At 40.6% G+C, this 20594-nt stretch overlaps 2 protein-coding genes across 9 annotated transcripts in view; one reads left to right on the top strand and one right to left on the bottom strand.

The window, feature by feature from the left end:
* ubr4 (ubiquitin protein ligase E3 component n-recognin 4) overlaps window positions 1-8506 on the bottom strand; it is a 48811-nt gene extending 40305 nt beyond the window's left edge. For 5 of the 8 annotated variants that reach the window (XM_034536624.1, XM_034536623.1, XM_034536620.1 and 2 more), the window contains exons 1-14: window positions 8314-8478; window positions 5826-5923; window positions 5601-5704; window positions 5195-5324; window positions 4470-4615; window positions 4269-4368; window positions 3707-3848; window positions 3399-3523; window positions 3022-3146; window positions 2649-2708; window positions 2280-2470; window positions 1915-2014; window positions 1278-1430; window positions 740-857 (exon numbers count right to left, since the gene is read on the bottom strand). In XM_034536624.1, coding sequence (XP_034392515.1) covers window positions 740-857; window positions 1278-1430; window positions 1915-2014; window positions 2280-2470; window positions 2649-2708; window positions 3022-3146; window positions 3399-3523; window positions 3707-3848; window positions 4269-4368; window positions 4470-4615; window positions 5195-5324; window positions 5601-5704; window positions 5826-5923; window positions 8314-8438 — 1717 coding nt within the window. In that variant the 5' untranslated portion in view covers window positions 8439-8478. Of the gene's footprint in view, window positions 1-739; window positions 858-1277; window positions 1431-1914; window positions 2015-2279; window positions 2471-2648; window positions 2709-3021; window positions 3147-3398; window positions 3524-3706; window positions 3849-4268; window positions 4369-4469; window positions 4616-5194; window positions 5325-5600; window positions 5705-5825; window positions 5924-8313 lie in introns of all 8 variants that reach the window. The other 3 variants (XM_034536625.1, XM_034536621.1, XM_034536626.1) reach the window with 2 other exon arrangements.
* On the top strand, window positions 7987-20550 carry emc1 (ER membrane protein complex subunit 1). The gene is made up of 24 exons (XM_034536628.1): window positions 7987-8467; window positions 9988-10073; window positions 10544-10728; window positions 11228-11355; window positions 11444-11509; window positions 11665-11758; window positions 11856-11984; window positions 12418-12544; window positions 12714-12863; window positions 13066-13233; window positions 13513-13584; window positions 13784-13882; window positions 14043-14139; window positions 14784-14900; window positions 15530-15729; window positions 15900-16049; window positions 16294-16455; window positions 16580-16699; window positions 17079-17216; window positions 18140-18313; window positions 18444-18654; window positions 18766-18850; window positions 18925-19054; window positions 19623-20550. Exons 3-24 carry the CDS (start codon window positions 10637-10639, stop codon window positions 19800-19802), a joined length of 2889 nt encoding a protein of 962 aa, XP_034392519.1. The 5' UTR covers window positions 7987-8467; window positions 9988-10073; window positions 10544-10636; the 3' UTR covers window positions 19803-20550.
* Window positions 20551-20594: the final 44 nt, after the last annotated feature.

A 20594-nucleotide genomic window follows, 5' to 3' on the forward strand; every position in this document is an offset into this window, starting at 1 on the left:
AACAATAACAAAATGAATCTAGGACAGTGAAGTGGACACCAAGTCTTTGACCTGAGGACAGAAAACTGCTGACCTGAGACACAAGCTGCACTTGTCTTCTCCTGTCTTCTCTCTGCTGAAATAGTAGACACTGTCATCTACACTGTCGCATTGTGTGATCAAAGGACACAAATTTGAATGACATGTAGTGCGTGCGTGTGCGTGTGTGTTTGTTTACCCTTCTCACTGCTTCAAAAACCTGACTGACTGGTCCACTGACCGCACACCAGTTTCACTGATATAGCGCAGCACTGACACTCACTCAAACTCAACATGAAGAGAAATCTGAGGCATACCCCGAAGGCATTATACAAAGGTTCGGGGATATTGGCTTGTTGGCCCATTTACCTATTTAGTGATGAGTAAATTGGGTGCCTCCATCACACCTACAGTTACATTATGTCCTCATTTAAATTTCTTTAAATTAAACATATTCTTAATTATAATCTTGCTATTAAATACCTTTGTTAATATTTGAATGCGACTAATTCATGCAAGACATTATCTCCTTGTTGACAATTGTCTCCTTAATGACAAGAATGTATAGTGCTGCTGTTCCAATATATACACACACAATGAAAAATATGTTTATTGTTTCATCAGTGCAAAATTTGAAGTAAAAGGTATGTCCAAACAGCCAGAGGTATGATGGCTTTCTAATGTGTTGAAGTAAATGCTGAAATGCATAATGATAAAGTACCTTGACTGCTATCCTCCTCTGTGCTGCTGAAATCATCCTCATAGTAGGTGTTTGAATCTGTAGAAGCGCTGGCGTCACTACTGACTGAGCCTTTCCTCTGGCGTTGGAGAACACAAGCCTAATGGAAGCAAGACAAACAAAACAGTCTTAATGATGATCATACTTTTTGGTCATCAGACACCAATTTTATTGACAAGGCAACAACAAAAGAGAGAACGAAACTGTTTGTTCCATCATGCCATCACCACAACATGTATCACAGTATTTGTCTCCATCTGTATTTAGTTACACATATGTCTTTCTCAACTACGTTAACATGTGCGTTATGTTGCATTGCATAGATTAAATATAATTACTTGAAGAAATGTTTTCTTATCAAACAAAATTAAAAAGCAAAGTCTCTAGAAATAAACATAGGCTGTGAAAATGAGTCTCTCCCCTTGAGGGAAGCCGACTGATCAAGCACTTTTATATTCGCGATGGTGAAATTACCTGCAATTATGCAAATTGCAGGCATATAAATATATAATGAGCGCACCTTTTTGTAGGAAGTGAAGAGAAGGGTGAAGAGTAGATTGGTCAGGGGGACAGAGTCAATGAGCCGTTGGACCCTCTGGATGGAAGTGCTCTGTGCCATGATGTTGAGCTCAGCTGGTGGCCCATCACTCGCACAACACTGCAGGAAACATGGCTTTCAAGAAATAGAAGGTTCCTTTTGCATATGTTTGTTAAAGTTTTCTTTGCATGTTTCAAGCATGATTTTATTTAAGCAAATCAGACAACCTTCCTTAGTCATTATTACATTTTCTCGACTTTATTTCTATACAAGTGATGCTCTGCATACAGCTACAGTGAATGAGTAATATTTCAAGACTAGAATAGTCAAATAAAGTTTGACTGGATTCTAAACATGTATATTTCCTTTTGTTTACTATAAAACACGGGAAATGATTTGGCCCAAAAAATTGAGAAGCCATACAGAATGAGATGAAAACAAGTTGACCTTTACACTCATTGTAATGTTTTTAGCAGAGGTTTTATGTATACAATCGCTACAATGACTTGCGCTTATATGATGTGATCGGTACAACAGTAAAACACTTTTTGTAAAATAATAAAAATTGACTTTAAAATACAACGAATAGTGTGTGTATTTAGATTTTTGCTCGACTTACCCGATGCAAAGCCTCAACTTGCAGATCCTGGAAAAGCGAAGTCAAAAGTTTGATGGCGTGGTTTGCCAAGATAACGGACAAAACACCAAACCCTTGGTGCCTTAAGGAAAAAAAGAAAAGGACAACAATAATGAATGCATACAAATCACATTTCAAGTGTGACCATTTTCTTAAAATGTAATAAAATAAAATAACCATTACATATCAGAGATATACAGTTCTTGCTTTTTAATTTATAAATAACCAACTGAATAAAATGTCTGAGATTTTATTGCATAAATGACACATCAAAAAACAAGACAAAACTGAGCCACAGTGACCCTAGAAACACTATAACAACTGATTTTGTATTCACGAGAAATTACCCTTTGCCAGGACCAAGTTTAGGCGATCCCGCGCCATCCTTGGTGCGAGCAGCAATATCACGGACACGCAGGGCAGCCAGAGGATCCTTCTCTTTGCCTTTATCCGCCAGGGCGGTGGGGCTCAGGTTAAGAATCAGGTACAGGCTGTTTAATAGGCACCAGGCTCCAAGCAGCTGGAAGTTCTGATAATGCTAGAGTACACAGATAAGTAAAAATAAAATTTTAAAAAGATCACCAAAAATATAGTTAATCTGACACATTTCTTTGCTTAAACTTAAAAAACAGTGCACTTCGGAAGTGGCCCAGTCAAAAAAGGCACTAACTCTTATTTTGTACTCTTCTTGTATGGCACTGAACCCGAGTACTCACCTCTCCTCCAGCTCTGCGGGAGTTGCTGATGGCTTGTCCAATCATTTCATAGATCTCCAGCTATTGCAAACAAACATTTTGTACTTGTTACTATTTTAAAGGTACTGTATCGTGTTAAAAATGCCAACATGGAAGTCATTAAGGGTAGAAATATGATGCAATGCAAAATATGAGACAACGATAATACGGTAAACATATCTCCCCAAATTCAACTCCCCTTTTGAAGTAAGTCAACAAGTAACTTTCTGGGCCTATTTAAAACGTGTGAGTAGAAATATACAAGTTCGTGAAAAAAGTCTCGATGTAGCACCAAGTTGTGTCTCATGACTAATATGTGAGCATACATTGAGAATGTTGCACTCATAATACTCACACATTTCTGGACAATTGTGGCTGCGTCATTTTCATAGTCCTCCTCTTTCGACCCAGTGGAGGCTGTGCGAAGCTGCAAGCCGCTACCCACCTGTAGAATGGCCATGCAAGTGGCCACACTCACACCTAAATAGGTAAAAACATTTTATTTACCAATTTGACTCAATACTAATACATTCAGTAATGGATTAAAGTGGGGATGGCACAGTAGTGGTTTTTCCAGTTGCTGCAATTACATTCAAACACATGTCGTATTGCACTGCTTTATAGTCTATTGTTTGGAGAAGATATTTGGTATCGCTGTTCCGTCTACAATTCCTACGCGTCTGAATTGCTGACTGAAGAATTTTGTTTTACCTACAGGGAGTTATCACCTACCAGCATAGAGACAGCTCAAAGCCAGCACAGTCATATCCAGTAATCTTCCTGGTGTCAAGGGCTCCAGTACAGGCAGGGAAAGTGTGTCCAAAGCCATGGTTACGTCTATCACCAGCGAATGAAATCTGGGTATGGGTTTTAAGAACGGAAAGGTAATTGAATGTTTGAGAGAAAAACAAAATCCACTAGTAATCAAATACAGATAAAAAATAAACAGATAATATTGCGCCTTAAAAATAATATAACAGTATAAATTATCATAACATTTTAAATACTAACAAATTTGACAATCAGTTTTATTAAATTACCCATTGCGGACAGCAGTGGCATCAGCCACCGTAGCAGGCATGATGAAGAAAGAGTTGGCTGATACAGCATCCTGGAAACGGTTGATGTAGCGCAGAAAGTAGGGCAGGTTGAGGCACACTCGTAGCAACTTCTCAGACCCACCTGGAATATAAATTATGGAAAAAAGGAATTATTAGCTCTAGAAAAAAAATTTGGCACTAAAACAACATTCTGTGAAATTACCAGCAGCTGATTCGGGTTTCATGCTTAAAACAGTGTGTCTCTGTTTTATACATTTACTGACATAATAAGCAAATAGATAACACAGAAAGGCCCAACATATTCCAATTCAATTTGGAAATTACAGCATCTAATTAATATTCTAAATGCCTCCAAGGCTGTAACTTTATAGCTTTACTGATATAATCAAAAGCCTCAGGAATTGTTCATTCATCGTGTTTCAACACAAACTGCCGGGGAAAGCTTTTGAATCAAGACACGTAATCACATAGTAAAAATAATAACCGTGAACGGAGTGTTTATAAAATAAAAAAGGTCCTCCAACAAAGCAAAACCACTCACCGAGTTCCTGTAAGCTTGACACATTCTGAGAGACGAAGGCGTTTTTCATTTTGGCCTGAATAGCTTGATCTGTGGTTTGGTCATCGCAATCACTCTCAGCCTATCATTTGAGTTTTTTTTAAAACACAAAAGTCATGATTAATTACAATCGTATGGAGATTTTAATTTTGTATATGGCAAAGGCTGATCTGTAACACTTACCTGCATGTGTGATGCTGACGGGGAGGCCAAGATGGTGGTAAGGTCAGGGTTAAAAACTGAAGTCAGTTGATTGAAGAAGTTCATTTGTACTTCTTTATGTCGAAGCTCTGGGTTTACAGCACTGGGCATCTCCTTCTGATCTTCCACTATTAAATGAACAAGGAAGAACACCATTTTTTACATACCAAAGGTTTGAATATTTCTTGTTTCGCAAAACCGCCTGTGGGATGATTCTGCCAATTTTCTAAATTTTTAGTGAGGACAAACAACAAATAAATAAGAAAATAAAACATGACAAAAAAGGACAACAAATAAACTGGGCTGTAAATATGTGTTATTCCACTGTCAGCCGTAATGACCAAAACACATTTTCTGCTTACCCTCAACCATGATTGCCTGCCTTTATGAATGAAAATGTAATGTATTCAGGACCGTATTTCCTCACCACACAATTGGGGCTTGTACTGGCACAGGGCTGTCTCCCAAATCACTTTCTGATTTTAAAAAACAATCCATTTAGCGCCCCTGCATAAGTAGCTAATGTTACCACCGTGGCCCACTGGATGGCGCTCTGAGGCCCATCAGTGGTTGAAAATAGCTGCATATGGCTTAGTTTATACTTGCGTTAGTGAAGCCTACACAAGGCACCTGCGCCAGAAAATGGCATAATCACAACCGACATTTGGCTCTACGCGGATATAAACAAAGCTTCAAGGGACACTTACCATCAGAAAGGGTCTTGACGGTTTGAGGCAACTTGGCAGATTTCATCATTGCCGTGAAAGTAATGATTTCTGTGCGATCTAGTCTGCTGCAGCCAGTGCAAAGTCCTTTTATTAAAAGAATCAGGTGTTTCTGAGGAAAAATTAACAGTATTACCCAAGTAAATAATATCCTTTCGAAACCAAGAACTTACAGAATTGACCAGAAAAAGCAAGTCAATATCTAATTAACTAATCAAAATGTAAAAACAAACAGGCAAGAACAACTCAATCGAGACAAAGTGGCTGACAGAGAAAACATAGCTATATTTTGTCTGTGGCTAGTCCCATCTCCTTGAAACTGAAAAAAACTCAAATCAGTTGAATGCTGTCCTACACGACAATCTCCCATGCAGTTTGTTTCTCTCACCTGTGATACCGCACATGCCTCATCTGGGTTTTCCAAGCGCAGCAATGAGAATTCAATCAATACTTTACACGCCGCAGCAACCGAAAGAAGCTGATTTCTCGGTACTAGAGAGACAGAGGAAAAGTAATTTGCCAGCTTGAAGAAACAACCTGTGAAATTCAAATATTTGGGCTCAATGTCAGTAGCCATTTCTATTGCACTGAAAAGAAAATGAAAGATACATACTCTGCCCACATACTGTGGTGATGTAGTGTGCAGAGAGTGCCACAAAGGATGAGTAGAAAGGTTCATATTGTTTATCGTGGTGAAGGATGTCTGTTTCACTGCAAATGACATGGGAATTATCTCATTAAACAGTCAAATATGAATTTATGTAGAACATGTATAGCATTTTTGTTTACACAGAAGAGTTAGAAGAGACCACACAGAAAGATAAGGATGTTTGAATGTGAGACACTTAAGTCCAATGAACTTAATACCACCTATAACATTTAGTTATAACATTGGGTCAACAAGTGTCCTTGAGCAAGACACTGAACCCCCAGTTGCTCCCCAGGTGCTTCACTGCAGCCCACTGCTCCTTAATAACTAAGGATGGGTCAAATGCAGAAAAGAATGTCCCCACTGAGGGATTAATAAAGGAAACATTATTATTATTATTATTATTTAGCAACTGTCCAAAAGCTTCGTACAAACCATAAAAAAATATATATATATATATTTACAAATATCAACACTGCCCAGATGATGATACATGTTTCCTTTGGATTAATATGGAATATTGATTATGTTGCCTTTCATGTGGATGCTGATTCACAACATTTAAAGCTTCCTAAACAGGCCTGGAAAAATATTATGCTATAGGCACACCTGTAGGCATTTCACAAACCATGATAGTGTTTTAAGATAAGAAAACACAACTGGCCGTAGCTGTCAATATGGTGACAATACATTGTCCATTGACCTCATGCAACAGCAAAGCCTTTAAATCTTCATTATATCTTCTAAAATGTCTGACATATCTGCTTTTTGGCTACTTGCAGTTTGTCTCCAGGGAAAACATGTGTTTAATTATGCAGTTAAGCATAACTCTTTTGGTGTCTGAAGAACATGTGAAAACACACATCTGATGTAATGTTTCTACTGACAGACCTCAACAGAGTCCTACACCATCTCGAACTGCCACTTAAACTGCCAAGACCATATGACACCTCTTCAATCTCATCACATACTTTCAGACAGAAGGAAGGCCAGCTTTGTTGCCAGAGACCAATCTGTGCACCATCAGTTCACCAAAGAGACATGAACAGCATGTCTTGAATTATCTATAGGTCTATATTATTGATTTTTTTCTGAAGCCTTTAAAACATCAATGTGATCAAGTGACAGTAGAAAACCACTTCAATGTGCCACAATATGAGAATATTTTGCTCATCAAGACAGTCTCCAGTTCTCCCGATCGCACATCACTGAAATATGCCAATATAGACACAGCACCCTTGAAGCAAAAGACCAAAACATTCCAGTTGTAAACATAAACATTTTCTTTTCAAATATCACACTACTGTTGTAGTACTCTGTATTATCTAACTATCATGTTCACGCTGTTTAAGAGTTATATTGTCACTAAAACATTGCTGAACAAGTTGGACGATTCTTTGGAAAACGAAACTAAAGGTCTGGTAGTAGTATTGCTGCTTATGTTCTCAGGTGAGTGTTGCTTTGGGGAAATGAAACCGTAAAACATTGCCAGACGCTTTCCGGGTATTTACCCAGAGGGATCAGCTGATACCTCCACTGACAATGAGCAGCAGGTGCAAAGACAACCTGGCTGCTGTGAAACGTGTGATCGTCCCTTCAAAAAGGTGACGGACCGGTAGTTTGCGGGGCGAAATGTGCGCGTTTTACGATAAAAACAACGAAAGGTTCCCGTAGATAACTGACGTTTATCCTGTCCCCAAAAACAAGTTCCCCCTGCGTGACAGCCACTGCACCAGATTCCTAAGTGTGGCCCAACCGGGGCACGTTTCCATCAAGACACGTAACCTGGCGTTTAATTACACAGCAGCAATATCGACTAACGTTAAATGTAGTTTTATTGTAAATACATTCACGATGACACATCACTAATCATCCAAAAGAGAGTAGAGTGTAACGTGCCAAGGACCCCGCCTACTTCCATCCCAACTACAGACACACAACAGTTAAACCGACAACACTATTAATCACTTCATGTACAACGTGTCTGTTGACGTGACAAGCCTGGATACGACTCAAAACATACCCGAATTTAGCCACCTGATAGTTAAACACTCACTCCGTCTAGTTCAGAGCTACGTCCTTCTGGAGGCCCGCTGGCTAATGTTTGTGTTAGCTAGCTAATGATGAGGCACATTTTCTTAACGTTACACTGCGACGTCGACTGACGACTGCACAGCAACGACACCACATTAAAGACCGATGTCCCCTCGTCGCAAGCCGGGTCGTGTTTCATACAGTTTTTAGTAACCAGCCTGCGCAAAGGGAGTAGCATTTAGAGTAAGTTCGCTAACATTAGCACATTAGCGTCAGCAACTGACTCGCTGCCAATACAAGTTAAGCTCAAGTAGCAGCTAGCTGCTAAGTTAGCTAGCGAGCCAGCTCACCCATGGCTGGACACGGCTCGTGTTTGGGCAACTAAAGACACGCAATGTGTTGACATGTCACCGGTTACCTGTTTATTATAGACCCGATAAGCTGAGGTAGCTCCTTCGTTTCAAACGCGGTGTACGAAGCTGATAACAGCGGCCGAACCGCCGCAGTCCATTCGTGTTCCCCATCTCCTCCGCTCGACGCCATCTTGAACTCCCATAGAAGAGACGGTGAAGGTAAACCACAGGAGGCGCTCACAACACACTACTGTAGTGAAAGAAGAGAGGCGAGGGTAAACCACAAGGGGCGCTCACAACACATAGCACACTACTGTAGTGAAAGAAGAGAGGTAAAGGTAAACCACAAGGGGGCGCTCACAACACTACTGTAGTGAAAGAAGAGAGGTAAAGGTGAACCACAAGGGGGCGCTCACAACACTACTGTAGTGAAAGAAGAGAGGTAAAGGTAAACCACAGGAGGCGCTCACAACACATAGCACACTACTGTAGTGAAAGAAGAGAGGTAAAGGTAAACCACAAGGGGCGCTCACAACACTACTGTAGTGAAAGAAGAGAGGTAAAGGTAAACCACAAGGGGGCGCTCACAACACTACTGTAGTGAAAGAAGAGAGGTAAAGGTAAACCACAAGGGGCGCTCACAACACATAGCACACTACTGTAGTGAAAGAAGAGAGGTAAAGGTAAACCACAAGGGGGCGCTCACAACACTACTGTAGTGAAAGAAGAGAGGTAAAGGTGAACCACAAGGGGGCGCTCACAACACTACTGTAGTGAAAGAAGAGAGGTAAAGGTAAACCACAGGAGGCGCTCACAACACATAGCACACTACTGTAGTGAAAGAAGAGAGGTAAAGGTAAACCACAAGGGGGCGCTCACAACACTACTGTAGTGAAAGAAGAGAGGTAAAGGTAAACCACAAGGGGGCGCTCACAGCACTACTGTAGTGAAAGAAGAGAGGTAAAGGTAAACCACAGGAGGCGCTCACAACACATAGCACACTACTGTAGTGAAAGAAGAGAGGTAAAGGTAAACCACAAGGGGGCGCTCACAACACTACTGTAGTGAAAGAAGAGAGGTAAAGGTAAACCACAGGAGGCGCTCACAGCACTACTGTAGTGAAAGAAGAGAGGTAAAGGTAAACCACAGGGGGCGCTCACAGCACTACTGTAGTGAAAGAAGAGAGGTAAAGGTAAACCACAAGGGGGCGCTCACAGCACTACTGTAGTGAAAGAAGAGAGGTAAAGGTAAACCACAGGAGGCGCTCACAACACATAGCACACTACTGTAGTGAAAGAAGAGAGGTAAAGGTAAACCACAGGGGGCGCTCACAACACACTATATTGAAAGAAGAGAGGTGAAGGTAAACCACAGGGGGCGCTCACAACACACTATATTGAAAGAAGAGAGGTGAAGGTAAACCACAGGGGGCGCTCAAGGCACATAAGTCAAGACAATATTTTCAACAAATACATTTCTCAGTTTGCCCCCAATTAACAGTTTTTCATCCCAGGGTTAATACAATTCCCAATTAGTTCAGACAAATTCAATAATGCCCTTTCATTACATTTTATGCCATATACAGATAATACAAATACCTCATACAGGGTTATACAGGTCACTTATGTATTATATTTAGTCATTGCATCGTTCCCATGTAACAAGGCAGTGTGTATTTTATCGTGGCTATTTCTGTAAATTAATAGGCTACTCATGTATGTTTTTTTTTATTTACGAAGATTTGACAGACATCTGAAATCTGAGCAGCAACCATGTGAAGAAGTCTAGTCTCCTTCATCCCAATTTCTGACTGCGTAAACAAAAGGTATTTAGATAAGGGAGAATGTGTAAAATGTAACTACAGCCTCAGAGTTGTATTGTTGAACTCTTAGGGGATTAGCTTGGCTAACAAGATATTTGTTTGTCTTCAATATTGCTACATTTTTTGTTTTTGTTTACAGCAATCTTTATACACAAAGTATTATAGTATTATAATATATTATTATTATCCCTTTTTAACCTTAAATTCCTTGCAGTATCAATAACCTTTAGTGCACATGGGTTTTTGCAATTCCTTGCAATATCAATAATGTACACACATTACAAGTCAAATTCATAAAATTTAGAATTACAAAAAGTAGAATTTGTGCATAGGAAATCTCTTGGACAAAGGCGTGTTTGATTTTGTATGATAACTTTTGTGGACATATGAAAGTTGAACATGTTTCAAACAGTTTTTTTCTTTGTGATCCCTCCTTCACATTTATTGAAGTCGTGTACCATTCTGCCCTGCAGGGGGCAGCACCGTCCAATCACTATGTGAGAAGGAAGCACGTTGACTTCCGGCTTCCTCCTTTTCTTGAAGAACAAACTAAAGCTACTGCTGCAATGGCAAAGCTAATTTGGTTTTGTCTGAAATGTATCCTGTTATGCAGCACTATCGAGGCTGTGTTTGAGGATCAAGTAGGGAAGTTTGACTGGTAAGAGGCGTCTGGAGAACGATCAAACATGCATATTGTTTAGGGCCATGTTTTAATGTGGAAATGCTCATGCTAACACCTGTCATAGCCCCGAGCTGCGACCCGGTGTGTTTGGGCTGGACTTGGTTTCAGAGAACCGATATTTACAAAAGATCTAAAAAAAACAAGACAATAAATTACATCAACTAGCTTACTGCTGGAGCTGTTGGCTTGTTAACGATTGTGTATTTGGGAAACCAAAGATCTAGTAAGCTACATGTGTGACAGTAAATGTGATTGAAATGGATTTATACATTTTTGGTAAGCATTTTAACCAATCAGATTGTACCAAGTGTGCAATCCAACAGTATTTCCCCCTTTTAAAAAATAGCTTTTTGTGTAACACTCAGGTTGATTCCCATAGGTATCGCTGCACTGATCAGCATTATTATAACCAGCTATAATTATATATGAGGTTGTTTGGTTTTTGACAGGTTGTTTTCTCTTTTGTGATTAACAGGAGGCAGCAATATATTGGCAAGGTTCGCTTTTCCCATTTCGACACACATGTGCAGTCATCAAAAAAGGTGCTTTTGGCAACTGAGAACAATGTTTTCGCTTCAATCAATACCAGGACTGGAGAACTCTGTGAGTACTTTGTAGTAGAGCCAAGTACAGAAAGACAACCCGTCTCTCAGTTGACATACTTTGTGTTCTTATTCACTGTCTGTTACAGTCTGGCGACATGTGGATATGACTGGGCCCGAGGGAAACATTGACGCTCTTTTGCAACATGGACAAGGTGATTCAGTCATTGCAGTTGAGCTTACAGAGTTTGAGTTCCCCTATTGTCTTATAATAAAATTGTTCTATGTATTAAAAGTGTTGCTCGAGTTTTGACCTTTTCAGTTAACCAATTGAAAGCAGAAAGCTCTTTAAACTGTTCTTGTCTCCTAGATGCGGTGTTGGTGGTTGGTGATGGCCGCCAGCTGCGCTCCTGGGACATAAATATTGGGGGTTTAAACTGGGAGATTGTGCTGGACTCTGGCAGGTGGTTACCTCCTTGATTAACAGCAGGTGTCTGTTAAGTTAAGAATTGCCTGTATTTTGAACAGATGTTGACTCTCTTTTTTTGTTCCACACTTTAGTTTCCAGTCCGCATGTTTAGTTGGATATCAAGACACCGTGAAGCACGTGGCTGTTTTAAAGAAAACTGTCATCTCTCTCCATTACCTTTCTAATGGTCATCAAAAATGGATCGAGAATCTACCGGAAAGGCAAGTAGAGATATTTTTTTAATGTCATTGGGTCAACATTGAAACCAGAATTTTGTCTACATATACGTTAATATATGTCTGTCTTTGTGAACCAAACTTCTCCCCTGAAATGTATAATCCTCTCAACACATATATACAAACATTAAATGTTTTGAATAATAAATTGTTTAAAAAAAAATGTTGTGTGAAAATAGTGTTGTGAAAAAAGTGGGACTCTCTTTAAGTGACTACTTAAATGACAAGATTTGGAAAAATAAATGAATCAATAGATAGATAAGTCCATAAAAGTTATTAATTCAAGCATTGACATATTGCAGAAAATAGAAATGGTAATATTAGGAGTGTCTGTTGTGTAAAGGCATAAGCATTTATGTTTACAACCAATATTAGCATTATTAACACTGTATAACTGTTTGTCTTTTCATCTCAACAGTGAAACAGTGGATTTCCAGGCTGTTTATTCTGGTGGAAATGGTGAAGTGTATGTGCTGGGAGTTGTTCCTCATTCCCATATTGCAATTGTTGCTTACAGTTTGGATGATGGAGAGATAATCAAGCAGGTAATCTTGAGTCATAAAAATGCTGTAGACTATATAGAATATCATTTTTACATAATACTTGGTGAAAATGCAACGCAAACGGTTTTGAATACAACAAGTACATTTGTAGTATTGCAAAACATTTACTAAATTCCTAATTCTTTTAATTCTTTGCTCATGTTGTGCTCAGATCTCAGTGGAAGCTCCGTGGCTGTCCAACATACAGGCCAGCTGTGTAGTGATCGGCCAGGGGATGTTGACATGCGTGGACTCAGCAGCTGTATCCCTGTACACGCTTGACTTGCATGTGCAGTCACAGATGACCCAGATCCCCCTGCAGGTACCCACCACAATGAAGCCAAAAGCTTTTTATTTCATAAAATTACCAGATGTGTCCTCTTCTCTGGTTTGGACAGGTCTCAATTTGACACAATGGAGCTGTCCCTCTTTATACCCACCTTATTTTCTTATATTTTCTTTATTTCCTGTGTGAATGCATTTCACAATTTACTTACGGTACGCTCCCATTTCTCCTCTTTTAGTCTCTGGGACTTGAAGCCACTCCCGGCTTCCAACCAGTCCTGGTGTCCACCCAGCCCAACCCAGCTCGCCCGCCGCTGTCAGAATTCTTCCTTCAGCTCGGGCCAGAACACCACCTGCTTCTCCAGCTCAACAGTGGTCAGATAGTTACACTGAGAGACTTCAAGCCTGTACGTAACTGTTTTACTACCTCGGTCTCATGCGTGATATACTTTAGTCTGATATTGCAATGCTTGTGCTGGAAGTCACGCTGGATAAAACTGTGACTTACTATGTCTACAATTTACATGTGACTTTGTTGTTCGAATATATCATAATTGTTGGGTAACTTCATCTTTGTTATTTAAAAAGGGGTCAATTTCAGCAGGTCATACTGAGATATTACAATTGTTATTTTAAGGAGCAGTATTTAAAAAAAAAAAAAAAAGCTAATTCGTCTTGATTTATAGGCCATGCTGGTTTCATTTGCTACCCCTGGAGAGAAGACTGTTGCTGCTGTAATGTCACCCAAGAACAAAACAGTGAGTGAAAGAGAAATACATCTTTTACCATCGTGCTCTCTTGGCAAACCACAGTGTATTCATCAATAGGTTTACCACAGACTTGGTGGTCTCTGTGTGTGATTGGCATGTTGGTTTAGATGAACTGCTAAACTATGTTGCCCTCACGATTAGAGCATTTTCCTTTGCTTCATATGATAACCTGCTTTCTGCCCTATAGGCTTGCAGTCTTAACCTCTTTAGTGCAGAAAGTGGACGCAGACTTCTAGACACAACACTGATTTTTAATCTGGATCCTAATGGTGGGAAACCAGAGAAGGTGAGGTTAAAGTTCTTCCCAGTGATTCTCCAGCATGTTTGATATCTGGCTGGTCAAGCCACCAAGGCTTTATCAATTTACTTTACCCACAGTTTAATATTATTAAACATGCAGTGTTTTCTTTTTGATATCATGACACAGTTTGTATTCTGTCTTCCAGCTGTATGTACAAGCATTCCTCAAGAAAGACGACTCTGTTGGCTACAGGGCCATGGTGCAGACCGAAGACCACACGCTCACGTTCATACAGCAGCCAGGTATGGGTAGAAAAAACTGGGAGCTTTGGTAGTGTTGGAAAGACTGCTTTGTGAGTCTGTTACCTGAGGTATTTGCATGCCATACTTTTTGCCATGGTGTGTTTTTTAATTCTACCACTGAGGGGCACCAAAGTCTGAACACAAAAATAAGAAACCTTTTTTCATGTGTTTTTTTTGGTCAGATCCCTCAAACACCCTTCTTGACCTTTTCGGCATGTTATTTTCATACAGGTACCTACATGGGTTGTAGGGTATCACATGGTATTTATAGCCAACAGGTGAAATCCCTTGAAATGTTTGATTTCTGCATCGTCGGTCACTCATTGTGTCTACTGTTGAGATCCAGTACTTGTTTCTAAAGTGCAGAGACTTGTGAGCCATGCTTTGCCTTATGATAACATTGAGATAAATTCCACTTTTCGATCATCATAATTACCACCAACATCAGACCACTGCGTAGAGTGTAAACAGGGTCATGGCTTTCATAATGTACACACACTCCCGGGCTCGTGGGGGGGAGGGGGGTGGGGGGAGTCTTTCATGTTGGAATCCACGGAAAGCGTCAGCACAAACTGCACACTGTCACAGGGTGTGTGTGAAGTGGAATGAATGATTACAGAACAATAATGAGTCTTGTTTTCCAGGGCGTGTGATGTGGACGAGAGAGGAGGCCCTCTCAGATGTGGTGACAATGGAAATGGTGGATCTGCCTCTCACAGGAACGCAGGCAGAGCTGGAAGGAGAGTTTGGCAAAAAGGCCGGTAAATGTCAAACCAGAATCCCATAATTTATTTTCCAGCATCAAGTACCATTGCGGATTTACATCCAGTGTTTTATCCATTACTTTAAGCCGTCACTCCGTAGTTCTCTAAATCCCTTTCATGTCTGAGAACGGCAGCTGTGCAGCTCCTAATCTTGGGGGTAATTTCTCAAGCTTGCTTGGTTCATCATTTTGATATTTTCACTAATACAGAACTCATGGTTATGTCCACTTCAATGTTGCTTTTTCTTTAATCCTTACTTCAACTGCTTGGTACCTGCATTTAATCATCAAAATTGTAGTTTTGTTATTTTTGAGGTTGCCACAGGCTTGGTAAAAACAGACGTCTTTGGGTGTGTCCACGTGGTTGCTATTTGCTTCACTTTCTTTTGTCTTTGTCTTGTCTTTATTGCTTCGCTTGGATTCAGCCATTCAAGGTAACACACTTCTCTGCTTTTCTTATTTTAAATTTGATTAATATGGTCGTTGACTATAAAGCCATATCCATGTTATTGTTGTATGGTACACCAGTGCTTCTCCTGCAATAACAATCACACAATGTCCAAGTTGTGATTTTCAATCCACTAAAAGTCATTAAGCAGCATCCGTGTTCACTCTTGTTTTGTGTAGACGGCCTGCTGTCCATGTTGCTGAAGAGGCTCTCCTCTCAGCTCATCTTGCTGCAGGCCTGGATCGCCCACCTCTGGAAGCTGTTCTACGATGCACGGAAGCCTCGCAGTCTAGTCAAAAATGACGTGACCATTGAGAACCTCTCCAGAGACGAGTTCAACCTCCAGAAGATGATGGTCATGGTTACTGCATCTGGGAAGGTACGAGACTAAAGCGTAGCCTCTCATGGAGGTTAATGTAAGGTGGCGGTTTGAGGAGAGATGAACTGCGCTGCACATTTGTGGAAAAACAAGTTTCTTTCTTTTTTTTGTGTGAAATTAAACACAAATTAGGAGATTCTAATTTGACCCTTTTGCTTTTTTTCGTTAAGCTCTTTGGTATCGACAGCAAGACCGGCACAATTTTATGGAGGCACTACCTGGACAACATCCCATCTAATGCAGCTTTCAAACTAATGGTGCAGCGGACCACTGCCCACTTCCCTCACCCGCCACAGTGCACACTGCTCATCAAAGACAAGGTATCTGATAACTAGAGCTCTGTGCTTAAAGGTATTCAGCGTGGAAGTCAATACTTACCCATGAAAGATCTATTGATCATTTTTGTACCTCGCACAGAGTGAGGGACTCCAAGAGAGAGAGAACTTTAAATGTCTACTGAGCATGCCTGATTCGCATACTCTCCTACAGCTACATTGGCGTAACTGGTGAATTGGTGTGTATTCATTTTTTAAAAATATTATTTTGTTATATTTTTTCCATAAGGACACTGGCCTGGCCACACTCCATGTGTTTAATCCCATCTTTGGAAAGAAGAGTCACGTCACCCCACCTGCTCTGCTTCAGCCGATGCTTCAGTCCCTCATGCTGCCGATCATGGACCAAGAGTACGCTAAAGTCTTACTCCTTGTTGATGACCAGTACAAGGTCAGTGGCAAACTCAGATGAGCGTTCTGTCTTAACTAATAAAGATGCAGGCACGTTGCGTCTCCGTGTGCATCAGGGCAACACGCCACTTGTAAACTTGTATGCATCTATTATTTGTCCACAGGTGTCTGCGTTTCCCTCTACAAAGAATGTACTTCAGCAGCTCCAGGAGATGGCCTCGTCCATCTTCTTTTATCTTGTTGACTCCAACCAGGGAAAACTTTCTGGCTACCGACTGCGAACGGCAAGTGAACCGCTGCTGAATTATTTCACTGTTCTTTCAGGGCTCAAATGTTTTGGAAATGTTTTAGAAAAGCCAAGCTGCCACCAATCTTGACCTTTGGTTGCCATAGGTGACAACGATAGTTCCCATATTTCTACATTTGCAGAGATCATTTTAGTCTATTTCAATATTGAAAAAGTGATTAAGAATGCCAAGTATATTTTCAATGACAAATACCTAGTATATAGAGGAGAGAGTTTACTTGAATGGGACTCAATAGAGCACAATACAAGCAAATGGAGATCATATTGCTGACACATGGAGCCACCATGAATTAATACTTAACTGACCGATGACTGATTGGCAAAAATAATAAATCTGAATGTTTTTGTGCACTCAGGACTTGTCGACTGAGCTGATCTGGGAGATCGTCATGCCAACCGAGGTACAGAGGATCGTCTCGGTCAAAGGGAAAAGGCCCAATGAGCATGTGCACTCCCAGGGCAGAGTAATGGGAGACCGTAGTGTCCTCTATAAGGTAGGACAACTTCCCCTGAAACCTTTCTTAACACTGGTTCGGAGGGAGTGTTTAAATTGTGAAAATGATATCATATCTCTTATTTGGTCACCGTTACCTCGACTTCTCGCTGTACCACCTCATTCAGAAAGACAGTCACTCCCTGTGTGCTGATGTCGGCAGAAACCCTCCCGTGAAATACTGTGCCTCGTGTCAATGTTTCCCCAGTGAATCACATCCTCTCTTCACCACCGACGCTGAATGAGATTAAACCCTGTTTTCTTCTACTAGGGCTCAAAACAATAAAGCAATAAAAAACTCCTGAGCTCTGTCAAGGATTCTGGAGATTGCAATGCTCATCCCAGAATGCAAATAGTGTGTGATGAACAAGAAACAGGTGTCTTTCCCACACGTAGAGCTTTATCTGTGGTGTGGGAAAAAAAACATCCAAGTTTTAGGCCCTGCTGCTAGTGGTGCCAATATATACAATATATCATTTTATCCATCATCCTTTCAGATGTCCAATCTGTGATGGCAAAAAAGATACTTTCTTAACAAACACTGTCAACTAGCCCATTTTCATAGTCATTTATTGGGTTGTGTATGTTTGTAAATGAATTGTTGAAAAGTTGGGCACCATTTTACATCTTAACAGTAACACGATATCATGGAGGTTGTTTATATTTAACATATTTGGAGAGATGTGGCTGAAAAGACAATGTATCCTAACTGTAGTTGGCTACATAAGTTTTGGATTGTCTGGTTAATGTAGCAGTAACACAGCTGGGTTCATTATAGTTCCCATGTAAAGTCTGCCATATGCCAAATAGTATATATTTGCATTATTGCAGAAAATATTTTTTTAAAGTTGGGTTGTTCTGGAAAATAAAGATTTCTTAGCCTTGATCAAGATGCTGAATTGTGTTTCATCTAATTGCTCTCAGTACCTAAATCCAAATCTGCTGGCTGTGGTGACCGAGAGCACAGACTTGCATCCGGAGCGAAGCTTCATCGGGATCCTTCTGATTGATGGTGTGACTGGTCGCATCATCCATGAGGCTGTTCAGAGAAAGACTAGAGGACCAGTGCATGTTGTGCACTCTGAAAACTGGGTGGTGGTGAGTAATATTTACAGCTCAAGTCACTCTTACCGGTTTTGCTTTGTTGTTCTTTGTTTAGTTACAGTACGAATATGGTGTTTGTTACGTTCTATCCTAATGTGTCACCTGCCTCTGTTTGACACCGCAGTACGAGTACTGGAGCACCAAGTCTCGCAGGAACGAGTTCTCTGTCATTGAACTGTATGAAGGGATGGAGCTCTACAACAGCACTGTGTTCAGCTCACTGGACCGGCCACATGCTCCTCAGGTGCTTCAACAGTCTTACATTTTCCCCTCCTCCATTTCTACCATGGAGGCCACACTGACCGAGAAGGGCATCACCAGCCGCCATTTGCTCAGTAAGTTTAAGCCAGCGCCACATTTTTGGACTGCAGTGTAGAGTAGAATTGCCCCGTTGCTTTTGATTAAAAAAAAAAAAAAGACTAATGTTTTTGTTTTCTTCATCATAGTTGGCTTGCCATCTGGAGGGATTTTGTCATTACCCAAGATGTTCCTCGACCCTCGGAGGCCAGAAATAATGTCGGAGCAAAGCCGGTGCGTCTTCCAGTCGAGTTTGATTTGAAACATGTCTTGGACTTTTTTCTCTAACGTGTTCTCTTGATCTCCAGGGAAGAGAACCTGATACCGTACGCGCCTGAGCTGCTCATCCGTTCCGAGTGGTTCATCAACTACAATCAGACTGTATCCAGAGTGCGAGGAATTTACACTGCCCCGTCTGGACTAGAGTCAACCTGCCTGGTGAGTCTGCCATAAAAATAAGGACAAAAATACGAGAACAAAATTCGAAATCTTTCTGGCAGAATGATACTTTTACGGCCACTGTGTCTGATTTTAACTTCCTGATTTTTCATTTGTGGTGTTTATCTTCTGAAACCTGTATTACTTATCTTTGTGTCTTCATTTATTATGGTATTTCATAATATCTGCTTGCCATTTAAACTCAGAAAACTAACAACCACTGGCATTAAGGGTATCTTTCATGATCATTTCTAATCAAGACAATATTGTATTTATTATTAGTTTAGAACACAGTGTATTTTGTCTTTTAAATTAAATTGTCACTTTTAATGTTTCCGTTTTTGTTACCTGCCTTGGGACTACAGATGTAAATTAGCATGGTCAAGTTTACATTGATCATCAATGTGCTCTCTCGTTATCAATTAAATAAATAATAGATGCACCCAGAGCGGAGATTTGTTTCCGACACAATACTGAGTAATAAAATAGCCATACATTTGTAATCCTTCACAAACATGCAGTCAAGACCATTAATATCAATATGACAATGTTATTTTTCTTCTTCCAGGTTGTGGCATATGGTCTCGACATCTACCAGACGCGCGTCTATCCCTCAAAGCAGTTTGACGTACTGAAGGACGACTACGACTACATGCTGATCAGCAGCGTTCTCTTTGCACTTTTCTTCGCGACCATGATCAGCAAACGCCTGGCAGAAGTCAAACTGCTCAACCGGGCCTGGCGGTAAAGTAATCGTCAAAATCCCATCTCTTGCAGCCCGGAGGCTGCACTAAGGACCTCAGCCCGAGGAGATGAGGCGGCTGAGGCAGTGCCTCTAGAAGAACACAGGCCAAATTAAATAAGGCCCATAAGGAACTGCGGAGGTGAGGCGACGGTGGGGAGGGGGTGAAAGGAGGGGTTAGTAGAGGTTTTTATGTGTTTATTTTTTAACTTATTTTGCAAGCACAAGGATTAATTTCATGATAGAATAACTGTTGTTTTTTTTGTGCCATGTAATTGTTTAACGCAAAACTAATTACAAATGAATGAAACAGGATTTAATAAAAATGTGGAGTTTGGAAATTCCCACACATGTGAAAGTTAGATACTAAAGCAATGCTAGTTTTCTTCCCCCAAGATTACGTTTGTGACATTTCTGCTTCATTAGACTTCTCTAATGGAGAGCGATGGCATTTGTGGAGCTCAGCGAAAACAAGCAACTTGTCAGCATGAATTTTAAATTGAAATCTTGCAGAATCCCCCTGATGATAAATGAACTGTGAGCAGATAATGCAGAATGACCAACAAATGGTTATTTGTGCTTTCCCGATGACTCCCAGCACAGTCAGTCGCACTGTTTTCACCGTCACATGCTTGAAAATGACCATCAGTAACCTTGATGTTATGTCCATCAATCATCCTGCAGCTCGTGCTGTGTGAGCAGTTTTGATCCACTGTCGGCTTCTGTTGATGCTCCATTAAAATTTGTCACAGAACTCCAGTTTAAGTGTTTTTTATGTTTTCAGAGTGTGCAAAAATG

The sequence above is a fragment of the Cyclopterus lumpus genome, chromosome 7 (assembly GCF_009769545.1).
Source record: "Cyclopterus lumpus isolate fCycLum1 chromosome 7, fCycLum1.pri, whole genome shotgun sequence".
Lineage (NCBI taxonomy): Eukaryota > Metazoa > Chordata > Actinopteri > Perciformes > Cyclopteridae > Cyclopterus > Cyclopterus lumpus.

Coding starts and splice junctions, on each gene's coding strand:
- emc1 (XM_034536628.1), top strand. CDS start 10,637: ATGGCAAAGCTAATTTGGTTTTGTCTGAAATGTATCCTGTTATGCAGC. Junction 11,985..12,417: donor ATCGAGAATCTACCGGAAAG/GCAAGTAGAGAT, acceptor TCATCTCAACAG/TGAAACAGTGGATTTCCAGG. Junction 18,655..18,765: donor CACCAGCCGCCATTTGCTCA/GTAAGTTTAAGC, acceptor TCTTCATCATAG/TTGGCTTGCCATCTGGAGGG.